This window comes from Passer domesticus, chromosome 31 (genome assembly GCF_036417665.1).
Source record: "Passer domesticus isolate bPasDom1 chromosome 31, bPasDom1.hap1, whole genome shotgun sequence".
NCBI classification, from domain to species: domain Eukaryota; kingdom Metazoa; phylum Chordata; class Aves; order Passeriformes; family Passeridae; genus Passer; species Passer domesticus.
The window spans coordinates 1397423-1413733 of record NC_087504.1 but is presented as its reverse complement, the minus strand read 5'-3'; the positions used below and the strand labels follow the sequence as shown (position 1 = coordinate 1413733).

The following is a 16311-nucleotide window of genomic DNA, read 5'->3' as shown; positions in this document are numbered from 1 at the left end:
TGCTTCTGATGGAGATTCCTTCACTGCTTGACCTAAATCTCCTGTTTTGGGAAACTCTTCCTTTCATGGCTAGAGATGTGCCCATGCTAGCTTTTAAATCCAGCAGGGCCCTCTCTGTTGGCAGCAGGCTTGGGAACTTGGGCTGCAGGAACATCCATCACCGAGTGACTGGAAAAGAAAGCCAAGAAACAGCACAGAGAAATGGGAATGGAAAATCCTCCTGTGAATCCTGTCTTGTGCTGAGACCCCATCGTGGGCAGCAGGCAAGGAGGGTGGTTCTGCCACTGTGCCCTGCTCAGGTGAGACCCCACCTGCAGGGCTACCCCAGCCCTGGGAGCCAGCACAGGCAGGACATGGAGCTGCTGGAGAGAGTCCAGAGGAGGCAATGGAGATGATTAAAGGGATGGAGCAGATGCTATGAGGAAAGGCTGAGAGAATTGTGATTGTTCAGCCTGGAGAAGAGAAGGCTCTGGGGTGACCTAATTGTGGCCTTCCAGGGCCCGAAGGAGACAACAAGGATCATATAGAGAGACTATTTGGAGTGCCAGGACAAGGGGGAATGGCTTCCCACTGAAAGAAAGTGGAGATTAGGTATCAGGGAAAAATTCTTCCCTGTGAGGGTGGGGAGGCCCTGGCACAGGTTCCCCAGAGAAATTGTGGCTGCCCCATCCCTGGAAGTGTCCAAGGCCAGTTTGGACAAGGCTTGGAGCAGCCTGGGGCTGTGGAAGGTGTCCTTGTCCATGTAGGGGTGGCACTGGATGCATGTGTGGGTCAGACTGGAGAAAAAAAGAATCCAGGGAGATCTTGGAGCCCCTTCCAGTACCTAAATGGACTCCAAGAGAGCAGGAGAAGGACTTTGGACAGGGGCCTGGAGTGCCAGGACAGGGGGGAATGGCTTCCCACTGGCAGAGGGCAAGGTTTGGGAAGAAATTCCTCCTTGTGAGGGTCCAAGGCCAGGCTGGATAGAGTGTGGAGCAGCCTGGGAGAGTGGAAGGTGTCCCGGCCCATGGCAGGGGTGGCATTAGATGAACTTTCAGGTTCCTTCCAACCCAAACCATTCCATGAATCTCTATTTCCTGCCAACAGGACTCTCTGGCCATGCTCTGTTAGAGGATCAAAGAAAGCACTTTAGGTAAACCTACACTTTTCTGGGCAAACTGTGCTGAGTGGGATCTTAGAAATTCACATTCTCATTTCCAGCTCAGCACCTGGGTGATCCCAAGTGATTCAGGCTCCCTCTTCCCCCTCGGCTTGGCAGGATAGACACACTGGGGACATTCACTGGGGGAACTCCAGGGCAATTTCTCAGAGCAGCAAACACACATCAGTGTTTGGCCTTGTTATTCCCTTTGTTCTTGTTATTATGTGGTTGATTTTTCTCCCTTAATATCCCATGGGGAAATCCACCTGCTGGGCACTGCATGTGATCCCAGGGAGGGTGAAGCACCTGTGTCTCTTGTTCCCCATACAGAATGGTTTGCATGTGGAAATCTCAATGATTCAATGCCAGCTTGGTGTTCAAGGCATCCCAGAAATTGCACCCCTGGTATTCCAAGCTCCTCCTTGGCTTCACCTGGAAATCATTCCTTGTTTTTTTTCCTCCCGGGCATTTTTGCAATGGTGTCACTGCTCAGCTTAGCCTTCCTGATCCTGTCTGCAGCCAGGCTGCTCCCAAAGCACAGACGGGAGGCTTTACTTTCCCCTTAATTACTGAGCACGACAACTGTGGCTTCCTCAGCCTCATTTCATTAAGGGCTGACAAACACCCTGGGCTGTCCCCAAAACATCACTGCCCCTTTGAGCAACTCCTTTCAAGTCATTCCAAGAGTTCATGATAAAGGGGACTAGCTACTGGGTTTGGCATAAATGCCTGTCACCCTGCAGGGTTTAGCAGCTCCTTCCCACCCAAACCCTCGTCACTGTCACACACAGAGCTCTGCAGGGCAGCCTGTTGGCCACCACTCTGAATCCAGAGGTCTTGGATGCACAGTTCACTCCTTTCCCCTGGATTCTCATTCTTTGGCCCCCAAACTGAACAAAAACCTTGAAATCTGAAAGGTTTTTATCCTTTCCCTTCTTTCCCCTTACTTTATTCACATAGCAACTGCCAATTTAATTTTTGTTGTACAGAACAACACATTTCAAGGCAGCTGGCGGAGGTCCTGTTTAATTCCCTGTCCCAGATCAACGTCTGGGCTCCTCCAGAACTGGAAGTGCTCTTGTGCAATAATATTCAGTAGCTGATTCCTCCTTCCTTTACAGTTTCAAGTCTTGAAGTCTGCTCTGGGCTATGCCTTGTGATTTCTGACAGGGCCTGTATCCCAGAAATTGTCCATTTTCACAGCAATGGAGGTGTCACAAACCTTGTGCCTAAAGGTTGTAGAAAAGCTGCTGTCCAGAGTGAATCCCCCTCATTTGCATCACTTTTGGGGAAAAGCAGAACTAATTATCTAATGGGAGTCTCCCTCCTGCAGCTACAGCCCAGATTGGGATGATTCAGTGCAGAAGAAACCACCAAAACCTCCTTTAATCCCAGAAATTAATAAATCCCCTGTGCTGGGCCATGGCCAGTGAGCGCTGGGTGGAGACAGAGGATTCCCCACCTGAACCCTGAAGAATATTGGTGGTATTTTTGTTCCCATATAGAACCAGCCCATAAACCTTGGTGGGTAACACAGCCCAGCTCTGTCACCACCAAACTAGGCTGTGCTGAACACAAGGCTGTCTCAAGGAAAAAAAGCAAATCCAACCTGCATTTCCCTATGGACAGAAAGGGAGGCATTTCTGCTCTTCAAACCCATCTCAGCAGCCCCAGCTCCTGCCTCCCTCAGCCTACCCTGCCCCAGGGGCTCTTGCAGCACCTCCAGCTCCCAGAGCCTGTACAGGACCGGTGACACTGGTTCACACTTGGCTGCTTTGCATGGCTGGCTAGGGCATGGGTTCCTTTCCTTTCTTCTGAGCAGATTTGTGGAGGGTGTTGTCTGTGGTCAGGAGCTTCCTCAAGCCGCCTCAATGACACAGACCTGGAAAAAGAGGAGAGGAGGAATCACAGAATATTCTCAGTTGGAAGGGACTCAAAAGGATCACCAAGCCTAATTTTTACAGAGATAAATCTGCTTGTCTGTGCTCTGGGAAGAGCAAATTTCCTGAGGTTTCATGGTAATAGAAAAAAACCTTGAACCCCTTAAAATTAGGTTAGAATTTACCCAGATATTTGGTTTGGCCACCAAAGAAATAGGTACAATGTTCCCCATGTTCCAGGGCTGAAGAATTAAAAAAACCATTGGGATTTCTACTAAAACCACCTTAAAGGGAAGCTGTGTTAGGCAGAGGAGAAAAAACCCCTGCACGATCCCACTTTGCTTTATTCAAGGAGGTGGAGAATCCTCCCCACACACTAAGCCTGGACCACAGCCCTGGAATATCTTTGTCCTGCCCTGATCCACCCCTTCACAACTCAGATCTCTGACCAAACCCTCCCCCTCCCTCCCATTAGTAACACTGACCACATCCCAGGGAACAACTTGCTTTGGAATAAAGCGGGGATTGTGGAGCCATCTGACTGCAAGGGATGAATGTTGTCAGGAGGAACTAATTAGGGACTAATTTCTTACCTATCTATCCACCATCTGCTCTGTTTCAGGTTCTTTGGGTCTTGTTTGTTCCCACCTCCTCGGGGCTGCAGGACTGAAAATCCAACCTTGCATTTCCCATCAGTGCAGCTAGGAGTCCCCCATTTGGCTCTAGCAACAATGGAGTAATGGGTGTAGTAAATTGTGTGTTTGGTAATTAATAGAGAGCAATGTCTCAGGAGAAGAGACACCTCATTTGGGATCAGAAAGGGGAAAAAAAACCACTGGACTTCCCAGGAGCTGGAAACAGAATGATAATTGGATAGCTGAAAACAAAGAAGAACAGATTATTCCTGATATTCATTCCCTGGGTAAAAGAAGCCATAAATCTGCATCCACCCCACAGAATCTGGAATCACTGAGGCTGGAAAAGCCTTCCAGGATGACCAAGTCCGACTTGTGACCAATCCCCACCTTGTCACCCATACCAGAGCTATGAACACCATGTCCAGTTATTCCTTGGATACCTCCAAGGATGGGAACTCACCAGTCACCCTCTGTCCTCCAGAAACAACTTCTGAGACATTTAAACCTTTTTGTTAACACCTAGAATCAAAAGCTGAAATGGTACAAGTTGATTAGGTTTAAAGTGAGATATTCCAACCCAAATAATTGTGGTGTGACTGGGAACTTCCCAGTTTGATTCCGTAAGGAATCCACCATGGAGTAAAGCAAAAATCCCACTCCTACATTGTCAGAAAAGGAGGCAGATTTGCTTTTGAGATTTCTATATCTCTCTCACAGTCCCAGGTGATTCATCCCAGGATCTCTGCTCATGCTCCAGCTATTTAATTTTTTTGCAGAGTGGAAGCAACTGGGATCACCATGACCAGAATTCATCCTCCAACTTCTCTGCTGCCAGAACATCAAATCTCTGCACTCCCCAGATTCTGAGATTGCTAAAGTCAAGCCTAAGACACGTCCTAAGAAACGTCCTCCCCTCATGGGCCTCTTGCCTCCTCCTGACATGCTCCACCACCACCATCATCACAGGGGCCAAAGAAGGTTCTTGTTCCTGTAAATCTGATCCAATTTTTTCTGTTGCTATTGATTCAAAGGTTGGTTGAGTTTGGTTTTCTCTTTTCTGCTGCTCCTGAGCTAAAAGGCTTGAAAAACTCCTAATTCAATGCTAAAGTGCAGAGGTTCAGCATCTTTATCTTATTCCAGGTCAGGAGAGAAGGAAGGGGCAGAGAGGCCAGGGAAAGAGCCTGTCTAGTGGCAGACCTAAGAAAATTCTTTATCTTGGATTCCTTATCCAGGCTGGATTGAAGAAATGTCTCTTGAGCCTGCCTGGTTTTGTTTGGTTTGTGATGGTTGGTGTCAGCTTTTGACGTAAAAAAACCCCCACATTTTGGCAACTCTTACACACAGGGAATAATGAGCAAGTGGAAAATCTTAAATGACAACCTTGGCTCAGAGAACATTTCCTTGTTCCATTCATTCTGCAGGGGTTAATTACCAGCTCAACTATTTACTGTGATGGGTGTTCTTCCTGCTGTGGCTGCAGTTGTGCTGCTGTTCCTGCCTTGTGCTGCAGGGACACGCTGTGGCCAGGACTTCTGAGAGATGATTTTCTGGGAGATGATTTTCTGGGAGATGGTTTTCTGGGAGATGGTTTTCTGGGAGATGGTTTTCTGGGAGATTACTTTCTCTCTGTTCCTGTCAGAGCCCCACGTCTTCCTCCTCTTCCTACATTCCAGTCTTGGTGCAATCAGTGCAGAGAGATGATGTAGGAGAAGGAGAATCCCATTGAAGGATCGTAAAGCCCATCCCATTGCAGGTTGCTCCAAGCCTTGTCCAACCTGGTCTTGGAACTTCCAGAGATGGGGCAGCCACAGCTTCCCTGGGCACCCTGTGCTAGGCCCAACCCTCACCTTTTTAGTCTATAAATTAAGCTCAGGTTGGGTGGGTTGGTGCCATGAATCTCTCCTGTTTCAAAGATGAATTTATGGCAGAATTTTCCCACCCTGCTCAGGATGGTTGAAGTGGAAGATGCTTGTTAGGAAGGGTGGGGAGGGTTCTGATGCAGGACAAAAGTCTCCCCTCTCCTCATTTTGCTCTTCTGTCAGCACACGTTTGTTTTTTGGAGGGGGAGCCCTCTGACTGGTCCACGTGTCCCCTGGATGATGGAAGAGACCTGGACTGTACACTCAGCCTGGATGGATTTGCTTCTGCCCATGCTCTTCTTCATCTCCTCAACCATGGTAGGCTTTGATTTAGTGTCCTGGGTTTGGTTGGGATGACGTTAATTTTATTAAATTAGTCAACCAAACCCAAGACATTTAATAGAATAAAATTCCTGGAATGTTATTTCTAATTTTTTTTAATTATTATTGCTAGAAGAACTTCATGGAGACATTGCTCCAGTATCAACATGTTTTCTTTGATTATTTTTAATTGACTGGAATTCCAGTTCCCCAAGTTATAAAGAGTGTTTGAACTTGTTGCTATTGAAAAGGAAGGGAAAAATAGTCAAAACACTCCTTAAGATTAAAAAGGAAATAAAAATAATAAAGTCAAAACAATCCCCAAGATTAAAACACAAAATAAATATTGGGAAGACAGGTAGCAATGCCTTGCCAGGAGAGAATTTTGAGCTTGTTTTACAGCTTTAATGAATGGTTTAAAAACCATTTGAGATGAACCTTTTCCCTTTGCGCCTGAAATAAAATTTTTAAGAGCTGTAGCCAGAGAGAGAAAAATAAATGCAGCCTTCATTTCCCTCTTTGGTTTGCTAATATAGCTCAGAATATTTGGGTGTTGGCTCCAGGAGGAGGAGGAGGAAAGGAGCTGCCCTTGTTTGGGGTGAGGCAGGATCACCTCCCTTTCTTGTCTCTGTTATTCAGGCTAGTAAAAGTTAATTATTCCTCTGAAATTAGGCAGTCACCTCTTGCTTCCTCAGTCAGGAATGGGAAGAGTCACCCTTGGTAATGCTCCGAATATTTCAGGCTTCTGTCTGAGCTCAGCCCAAGGCCCCAGAGGGACAGCCCAGGCTCGAGTCCTCTCTCACCTGGGGCTGCCTCAGTGTCTGACTTTAATGGTCAGGGGGGGAGCTCTGGAAATCCTGGGGCTTGCCAGGCCCCCGCCCCTCTGAGCTGGGAATGCCTTGCAAAGCCAGTTCCTGTTTTTCCAGGCCATAAAGGCAGAGAAGGTAGGGGAAGAGCAATGGGTCAGGTCAACCAGGTGAGGACCAAACCCCAGCTCCAAAGCAGGGCTTCCTCCCCCTCCTCTTCCTCAAGAAGCCATATTTTTAGCAAAACCCAGCAGAAAGTGACCTCGGCACAAAGCCAAGATGAATCATGCTGCGTAAGGATTGTGAAGGTGAAATAAATGGGCAGGAGATCTTTCTCCTTTTTAATGCCTTTATTAAGAAGAATCAGCTCAGGTGGGAAGAAATCGACGGGTTGCGCCCTCGCCGCCGCCGCTCCCAGGCGTGGCACGAAGCAGGAGGATGATGCAGTTTTGTCCGCTGGTCTGCAGACAGAACTGGGGACTCTGTCCTCACGGGAGAGTCGTTGAGTCCTTGGTTTGTTGGTTTAGAAACCCGGGGGGGTCTCTTTAATCAGTTTCTTTTCAAGTTAGAGTGAGAAATAAAAAGGTTTAAGCAGGTACGGGACAATGCTCCCATCCTTAGACGTCACTTTAAGTCACTTATGGCTCGTGATTTTAGGGGTTTTTCTTATAAAAACTGTAAAACTGTAACAATCCAGGGTGCACTGCGTTTCTCATTTGCATGTTGTCTCTGGTGTCACTGGAGGGTTGTCTCTTTACCCTGGAGGGTTTCTCTTGGTATCTTCTTGGTATGCAGCCAGCATCAGGGAAACAATCGGTTAATCACCCACCATCAACGAGTGATTAAGGGCTTTTCTTCGCAGGGAACCTAAAGAAGTCTGACTCGGTCTGGCTTGGTTTTTTTAACTCTGAAACCTAAAAAAAATTACAACTTTCTATTCATAACAAAGGGATGGCCAGGCCTCCTCACAGACACAAGGCCCAAATTTGGAGCTGCAGAATTTCCTGAACACTTGGCCAAGGCTGAGTGACATCTGGACACCACACTACAAATCCATGATGTTCACACAATTAATGGAAGCTGCCTGATGTGAGGGACTCCTGTTTCCAAATTCCATTTGCAAGTGGTGAATGAAGCAAGTTCAGATGCAGAATTCCCCACTGAGTGGGCTCCATCCCGTCTACTTGGAGCCCATTAAAATTGAAACTGCTGAACTGGGATTCCTCATTGGAGAGGGGGCACAGGTGGAGGACAGCCATCCACCTCACCCTACCAGGGTCTGACGTGCAGCTGGTCAGAGCTGGATGAAGCATTTTCCACTCTCAGCACAGAAATTACATCCCCTGCCATTCGCCAAAGGTGCTGATCTTCTTCCCCTCCTCGCCCTTTAATTGTCCCCTTTTTTCAGGTTGCAATTAGAATGCTGCCCTGTGAGAGTTGAGAGATTACTGGGGCTGCGTGGCCTGTAATTCTTCCTGGGTTGGAGACAGGAAGAAATTCCCTGTGATAATAACGTCTGCAAGTCCGGCGGGGAGAGGCAGGGAGGATTCCTGGGAACTTGCAGGCGCCTGGCATGGGACACCCATGTTTGGGTTAATCCCCCTGCCCGGGGCTGCCTCCAGAGCCAGGATGGATCCCATTGGTGCAGACAGCCTCAAGCTCCATGCATTTCATGCTAAATTATGCACCTGTGTTTGGCCAGATGAATCACCCTGTGGAAATGTCGTTTCTTCCATGAAATAAATCCCCAGCAACCCTGCTGAGCTCAACATGGGAGACTCCAAAACCAGGGCAAAGTCAATCCCACCTCACTATGGCCAAGAGATCTCAGTGCCTTTTAGGTCACACAGTTCTGTTAACACTTTGTCATTACCAAAAAAGCCACTAAAGCCAAGTTTTCGTGTCTGAAATATGTCTCTGGTCCCACAGCCCTGACCACCAGACCTATGAGCCCAGAATGCTGAATTCATCTTCATTCAACTGTTCTGACTTGAAAGGCTCAAACAAATATATTGTTTGGAGGTTGCAACAGGCTGGAAAATACTACCATGTGGTGCTCAGGATTATTTTGGAGGTTTCTAGAAATCTTTGACATCAATTGTTAACTGGTCTGTAAAATATCTTATGTGATATGAGGAGATAAACAAACCACAGTAACCCTGAGTGACACCTGAGCCCCACCATGTCCCCAAACTGCCCACAGAGAATCCAAAGGTGTCTTTGGTTCTTATTTTCCCCAGAGTATTTTTTCACCTATTTTGTAGTTTCTTTAAATACTATCAATGGAAAAACTGAGAGACAAAAGATGTCCTTTCAAAGCAGTTTATTGAGGACACAGTGAGAAGCTGGAAGTTTGAGCAGTCAATGGGAACAGCTCCATTTGTCCACATGTCAACATGGACAATTTATTCACCAGTAACTTCCCTTGGCATTTTGGGGGGATGGAAAAGGAAAAGGGGTGATCTCTTCTAAAAATCAGCACACCTTGACCCAGCCACCCCAACATGCAGAAGCAAACAAAAGTACTATGTGTTCATCCATGAGCAAATTCCACACACAAATAAAAAGCTGATGGCTGTGAAGTAACCAGCAGGTGCTTTGAAAATTGCCTTGTTTCATATTTAAGCATAAATTTGCAGTGCAGGGTTTTCTTGGACCAAAAAAGACAGGATAAAAATAGAGGGAGTCTGCCCTTTGCAGCATCTCCTGGGAAAGTTAAGCAGTTAAATCCTCACTCTCTTTTCTGAAATGCTTTGGGAGGGGCTGGAAGAAAAAAGAGGGCTCGTGGAGGGGGGAATATTGTTAATTAATCTGCTTGTTATGGGAAAAGACAGAAGGGGAAGCAGCACAACAAACAAACCCTTAAAGCTGTGATAACCTAAAGTAAGGATTCAGAAATCACACTGTGCTGAGCACCTGCAGGAGAAATTTCTAGAGGGGTCTTTAGGCTTGGGGATTCTGAACACACAGCTCGGGGGGACAAATCTGGGGCTAATAAATGTGGGAATGGGTTTGGTGACAAACGTTGCTACTAACGGGCAGAGGAATCACCCTCCATCATGTTGGCACGGGGCTGGCGCATCTGAGCGCCGCTGTCCTATGGGACCACACAGGGGTCTCTGACAACCCCAAAATTCCCCACCACGCCATTGTTGCACCCCATGACCTCAGGGCTGCTGGACACAACGACGGGGGGCCCCGCCAGCTGCCGGATGACGCAGCCCTGGTTCCCAAAGCTGAGCACTTGTCCAGCCTGGCAGGGCGTCATCCTGGCATTCAGGCCCGCGCTCCCAGTGCTGACCACGGTGCGGGCTGGGTACCCGCCGCTGCGGGAGCTGAAGCCCCCGGCTTTGCAGCTAACCCCTCCAGCCTGGCAAAACACCTCTGGGATGCACTGCTTAGCCACGGAGCTGAGGACTCTCTTGGGGTGGATGCCAGCGCTGCGGGAGCTGAATCCGCCGGTCTGGGAGCTGTGCCGCCCGGCCCGCCTGCCCAGGGAGCCATAGCCACACACGGCCCCGTTGGCCATCATCCCGCAGTCATCAGGGATGTTATAGCCACTGCTGACCACAGCTGCAACAGAGCCCATGGGAGTCAGCAGTTAGGGAGGAAAACTGGATGACTTCCACAAGGCACTTCCACAAGCGACAGAACCAACCAAACCTCATTTCCTCCAGATTTGTCCAATGTGTCTGAGCCCCTACTCCTTCCTACTCCTCCCCCGTGTCCCAACACATCCCCTCATGGATCCTTCCCCTTCCCATGTTGCTGGTGCCTCCCAGGTTCAGTATATCATGGGACAAATCCCATGGTCCCTAGGACATCTCCCTGTTGCCTCCAAGGGTGGAAAAGGGTCTTGAGTTTGACCTTCTCCCCTCATTCCAAAAGCTGGGCTTTTTTTAATTCAAAGGTATTTGAGATTTCTGGGGCTAAACTTTCCAGAACTGGAAAAGGGAGGCAGAGGGACCTGGGGCAGACAGATAATGCTGCTCCCCAATGTATCTGTCCTAAAACAAGAAATCTTCATGGCTGAAAAAGGTGCAGTTACTTACACACGCTCACAGGGTTCCCCACACATATCCTGTGGGGAGAAAAGAGAAACACATGTTACTCACAACTTCCAGCCACAATCCAGACCACTTAGTCCCTTGTTGCAATACGCCTCACTATCCCTAAGACAGGAACTGTTTTTGCTGGCACCCATGTGGCCTTCATGGCCTCCAGGCACCTCTCCAGGTCCAGTTTCTGTGAGCCTGGGGAGACCTTGGAGGTAGAATTCACTTGGGAGCAGGAACTGCCATGGCCACAGATACACAGGAGGGAAACGTGTCACCAACCTGCTCTCTTCACCCTCCAGCAGAGTCTTGTAGGTGGCAATCTCGATGTCCAGGGCCAGCTTGACATTGAGCAGCTCCTGATAGTCCCGCAGCATGCAGGCCAGCTCGTCCTTGGCCTTCTGCAGAGCATTCTGCAGCTCAACATGCTTTTCCCGAGCATCTTTGAGGGCACAATCCCCACGCTGCTCAACGTCACAAATGGAGGTTTGCAGGCAGGAGACCTGTCAGAGGAGGACAGCAGTGTAGGTGTCTATAAAACTTCTTATCCTAGTTCTTGGACACTCTGGGTTTGGATAAATCTTCTCTTCCTATTGCAAACAGGGAAAATCCACCAGCATCCCATCCCTCTGCACCCACTTTTCACTTTCCAGCTGGGCCTAGAGCAGATGTAAAATCTTCTAAAGATCAATGCATCACCTTGCCCTGTGTCTGAGCTGTCCTACTTCTCTGGAAACATCTCCTACCTGCTTCTTGACGCTCTCCAGCTCACACTGCAGCTTCTGGATCATCCGGGTCAGCTCTGAAATCTCACACTTGTTGCTCTGCAGGTCATGGCAGTATTTCCCTCTCTTATCCTGCAGCTCCTGAAACTGGAACAAAGAAATAGAACAGTCGTCACTTTTGGACTGTGACATTGCCAGGCCCAGACCCAGCTGGCCTCTTACTCACCCTGTTCTGGTAGAAAGCATCGACTTCTTCTTTGCTCTTCTGGGCGATCTCCTGGTACCAGCACTCGACGTTCTTGATGATGCTTTCCATGTCCAGGTCTCGGTTGTTGTCCATCTTGACGATGACCGAGGTGTCGCAGAGCTGGCGATCGACCTGGGCCCTTTCCTGCGGGGTGAGAAGGGCTTTGTCAGCTCTTCTCACCTCTCAGGCTCTGTAGGGAGGGAAGGGCTGGGATACGGAGTGGCTGAGGGATAGAACAAGTCAAGAAATGTCCCTTGGGATGGCTCAGCAGAAAATCTTGCGGTGAGATGAATTGCCACCTGTGACTGCTGACCTACGTGCTGACCTGCAGCAATTCTGTCCACATCAAGGGCAAGGAATTGGAGTGACTTAACCCTTAGTATCCTCTCATCTCCTGCTGCCTGAGTGATTTAATGACAGGACTGAGCTGGGAGTTGCTTCAGCTCTAATCAGGCAGCTGCAATCCGGAGGAACGAGACGGACTCATCTTTTCTCCAGGGTAGAGTTAGGACACAGCCAATTCCTACCTGGAGCTGCATGAAGGAAGGGGGAACCACCCTATCTCCAGCATAATTATGTTAATTTTATTATCAACCTTGTACTTCCACACTTTTAGTTATTCAGAGCTTTGTGTGAGCCACATCCCAGAGGACAGGACCACTGAAGTCCCAGGATGTACCAGAGGAACTCACCTCCTCAAACACACATTTCAGCAGCTCCAGCTGCCTCCTTAACAGATCCACTTTCACCTCCAGCTCTTCCTTGTTCAAGAAGATGCAGTCTGCATCCTGCAAGAGGAGAAACACACACATTCCAGCCCAAACCTGGCTGTAAATGTTGGAGAAACACACAGAGGCAACACCAACAAGACAGAAATGTGTCTCAACAAGATTTCAAGAGAAAAAAGGTGTGAGAGGGTGAGTCAGGATATCCTGGTGCCTCCTGAAGGAAAACGAAACCATTCCAACATGACTTACAGGAATTAGTTGATTTATCACTTAGGACGCAGCTACAAACCCACAACTGACTAATGAGTATTTAAACAAAATTTTTTAATATTCTTCAAATGATTCCTGCTTTTCTGATGTCCAAGAATAAAGGATGTGGAGAGACAGACAGAAATAACCTGGTGTTCTGGTGTGACCTGTCCTTCTCTGTCCCCCTCCCACACTTCAGGAATGTTTTTGAGGCAACAAAACTGGTGCTGTAGTGCTGATGATGTAAACTTTGATGAGACATTATTTTTACTTTCTACTTGCCTCTTTTCCCAACCCTGTGCCTCTTTCTAAGTTTCCCTCCAACTCATCATAATACTTTTGTGGGTTTTTGTTAATAATTAACTATTTCAGCCAAGGTTTGCTCCAAAAAAAAACCTACTACAGGTGTGTATATATATATATATATATATATATATATATATATATATATATATAACAATTAATGTTGTTTGAGTTTCTCACCTTTTTGAGTGCCACAAATTCATTTTCAACAGTTGTGCGTCTGTTGATTTCTTCTTCATACCTGTTGGAAAAGGAGGAAAAAAGGGCTGAGGAACAAAAAATGCTCAGACACTCAGATATCAACCATCAGGTATAAACTATAATAACTTCAGGCATAAATGACAATAACCACCAGGTGAAAATGACAACTCTCTCTTGGTGGGACTGCCACCGGGCACTGCCAGATCAGTGTCTGGAGACCAGCATTAAATCATCCCAAGATCAGAAGCTTCTCCATGAGCAACAACATTACCAATGCAAAGAGCTTGCCAGTGAGACAGAAGAATGTGGCACTCCCACAGGGGACATGCCACAAGTCTTGGAGAAGTTGCCCAAGATGAACCAGAAAATCAAAACATCACCAGCTAGAGGAGCCCAGAAGGTCCTTACTTGCACTTGAACTCCTCCACCAGCTGGCTTGTGGCACATTCTTCACTGCCCAGTTTCTGCTTTTCACACAGCAAACAGTCCAGGCGCTTCCGCAGGTCACAGATGTAATTCTCAAAGTACAGTTCCAGGTTTTTCCCCTTTTTTGGCAGCACGTATTGCTGCAGGAGGCCCCACTTGGTCTCCAGCACTTTGTTCTGCTGTTCCAGGAAGCGGACCTGAAGGCAAAAGATAGCAATTCTTCAAGTAAAAAGGTGAAGGCAGGGACTCAGCACCTGTTTAAGTCTCTGCTCTTAACCACAGGTGCAGGAATGGGATTTTCAGGAAGTAAGAGATGATACGGCACCATGATCTGAAAGTTATCTGCCCTTATTAAAAAGTCTTTATGCCACGAGTCTGAATTATTTCAAAATCTAGAATTCAGACATGTAAATTATTTAGAAATCTAAATGTCATGTCTACATTATTTAGAAATCAAAGAGTCCCATGTCTACATAATTTAGAAATTCAGGAGCCTGGTGTCTAAACCTGCATTTTCTTAACAAGTATTAGGAACAAAACTCCAGATGGTGCCTCTGATATATTTTAGGAGAAAAATTAGTCCCCAGATAGTGATATTGCTTTGTCTCTGCTTTTTCTACAAAGGGATCGTTGGGTGACAGATCAGATTTTATCTCTAACTTTCATATGTCTGGATCAAGATTAACCACCTTTGCCTTCAGGAAAGTTTTTGCAACTGTCACTATATTTAAAGTCAAAGAGAGGAGGGAATCACTAAAATTATTTAACACAGGACAGAAAGATGAACCTATCAGGGCTTAACTTCCACCTAAGCTGCAGCAAGAAATCCAGTTTAAACTGAGACTGTCCAAGAGGAAACACCTGCAAGAAAGCCGTGAAACCATGACCATGATTCAAAGGCCATGGAATGCCAGAGCAGGGACAGGGGTGAAATGAGCCCCATTTAAAAAATCTCAGTCTGGACCAACATGATCTTAAAATGATTATTAGTTATTAAAAATTGTTAGATTTATCTTTAAATTCTCTCTTAAAAGTTGGACCCCTGCATGGACCCAGCTCAGGGACTCATGGCAGAGCTGGACTGAGGCTTTGGAGAAGGTTGATGGACTCATGGCACAAGATGGGTTTGGGAAGGGTTTGGTTAGGTTTTATTTTCCTGGAGGGAGAGCAATTCTGGACCAGGTCTGGACTCACCTTGTCAATGAAACAGGCAAACTGCGTGTTGAGGGTCTTGATCTGCTCCTTCTCCTGGCAGCGTATCTCGTGTTCCAGCGGGTCCACCCCGACACAGAGGGGCTTCAGCAGCCGCTCGTCGATGCAGATCCCTTGGATGCCGTCGGCCTTGCGCTCGGGGTACCCCCGCACAATGCTGTATCCCCGGGGGCCGCACAGGCCAACCCTTCCTCCTCCAGCGTTCCCATAGCTCATGCCTCCGAACCCCATCTCCCCAAAGCAGCCGGTGCCGCAGCTCCCGTTGACGTAGGAGATCCTCCTGCTGCCGCCCAGGTTGCAGACGCTCCTGCTGCTGTAGGCGCCGCAGCGCGCCGGCTGGCTGGCGGACGCGGCGTAGCTGCGACCACAGATCTCCGAGGCTGAGCTGAAGCCTCTTCGTCCCAGCACGGATCTCACCGTCGGTGCCTGCCTGCTCATTGTGGCTTATTTAGAGGTGGAATAGCAAAGTTATGGGGCTGCTCTGGTGCAGGATAGGAACAGGGATCCCACTGGAGAGACACGGAGATGCTGTCCCTTATATATATTTTGGGAAGCTGGCCTTGATAGGATCAGGACGGTAATTTAAGTACTTAAGGGTTTGGTTTGCCTGGCAGCAATAAATGCTCCTCAAAATGCAAACCAGCCCAGCAAATACTAACTACTGAGGAAATAAAAAGGAATCTAAAAGTGCTCTGTTTGCAAGTTGCCTTCGAATACATTACAGTTTGAAGTGCTCCCCTAACTTAGTGCTAATTATAGTTTAGGAACATTTTTGAAGAACTCTTTGTGATTTGTTTGCAGTGTGTCGTTTGGGGTTTTGTGTCTCATAGGGCTGTGTGTGATGGGATGTTTTGCGGAATTGCACTTTGTGGGGGTAATTTCACAATTTTGGGTGCGGAAAAGTAACTCAAAGGAAAAATAAAAGAAGAAAGTCAACTGTAGAACAACAAACGCTGTGGAAGTTGTGTCATAATGGATCATTTCTGTATCTGAAATGCCAGTAAATTCACTGAGCTTAAGGTCTGGGTTTGCATGCAAGGACTCAAAGTATCTCCCAGTTACATCCACAGAATCACAGAATTCTGGGAATTCTGGGAATATGCAGAAGCCTGAGAATGTGCAGCATTTCACGATGATCTTCCCTGAAACACCAGTGAAGCAGATCAGGTTTCATCCAGGATCCGTGACATATTTCTGTTTGCTCACAGGTGTGTGTTCTGTGCCATCAGTGATCATTTTTTCTAGAATTAAGCTGGAAGTTCTTATTTGTGACAGTTAATTCTTTGGCTTTCACTACTCTGGAGCTTCTCCCAAGGCTGGGTGTCAGAGCGCTTTCAGACTCACCTCCTGGAAGTCTCTAGGGGGAACAAAAAAGGAACAATAGTCTGTTCCAGCTTGGTGAGATCCGCCCCATTCACCAAGTGACGGCTGGGTTTGGGTGACTTTGCCAGACATGTCCTTGAGACTTGGGGAGACAGCTCCAAGGCAAGGAGTCCCTGGGGCTGTGCTCAGGGGAATGG

At 47.6% G+C, this 16311-nt stretch overlaps 1 protein-coding gene and 1 long non-coding RNA gene across 2 annotated transcripts; both read right to left on the bottom strand.

Annotated features, from left to right (window-relative positions):
• Nucleotides 1–2914: 2914 nt before the first annotated feature.
• LOC135287847 (uncharacterized) lies at nucleotides 2915–6945 on the bottom strand. Its single transcript, XR_010351328.1, has 3 exons — nucleotides 6520–6945; nucleotides 3615–3743; nucleotides 2915–3023 (listed from the first exon to the last, which is right to left on the bottom strand). It is a non-coding gene; the product is annotated as an uncharacterized LOC135287847 (long non-coding RNA).
• A 2797-nt stretch (nucleotides 6946–9742) lies between these two features.
• On the bottom strand, nucleotides 9743–15229 carry LOC135287816 (keratin, type II cytoskeletal 4-like). The gene is made up of 9 exons (XM_064401034.1): nucleotides 14774–15229; nucleotides 13562–13776; nucleotides 13133–13193; nucleotides 12365–12460; nucleotides 11652–11816; nucleotides 11447–11572; nucleotides 10983–11203; nucleotides 10698–10726; nucleotides 9743–10218 (listed from the first exon to the last, which is right to left on the bottom strand). The coding sequence occupies exons 1-9, from the start codon at nucleotides 15227–15229 to the stop codon at nucleotides 9743–9745; spliced, it is 1845 nt and encodes a 614-aa protein (XP_064257104.1).
• Between the last annotated feature and the right edge of the window lie 1082 nt (nucleotides 15230–16311).

Coding starts and splice junctions, on each gene's coding strand:
- LOC135287816 (XM_064401034.1), bottom strand. CDS start 15,229: ATGAGCAGGCAGGCACCGACGGTGAGATCCGTGCTGGGACGAAGAGGC. Junction 11,817..12,364: donor TGAAATGTGTGTTTGAGGAG/GTGAGTTCCTCT, acceptor CTCACCCCGCAG/GAAAGGGCCCAGGTCGATCG. Junction 11,573..11,651: donor ATGCTTTCTACCAGAACAGG/GTGAGTAAGAGG, acceptor TCTTTGTTCCAG/TTTCAGGAGCTGCAGGATAA.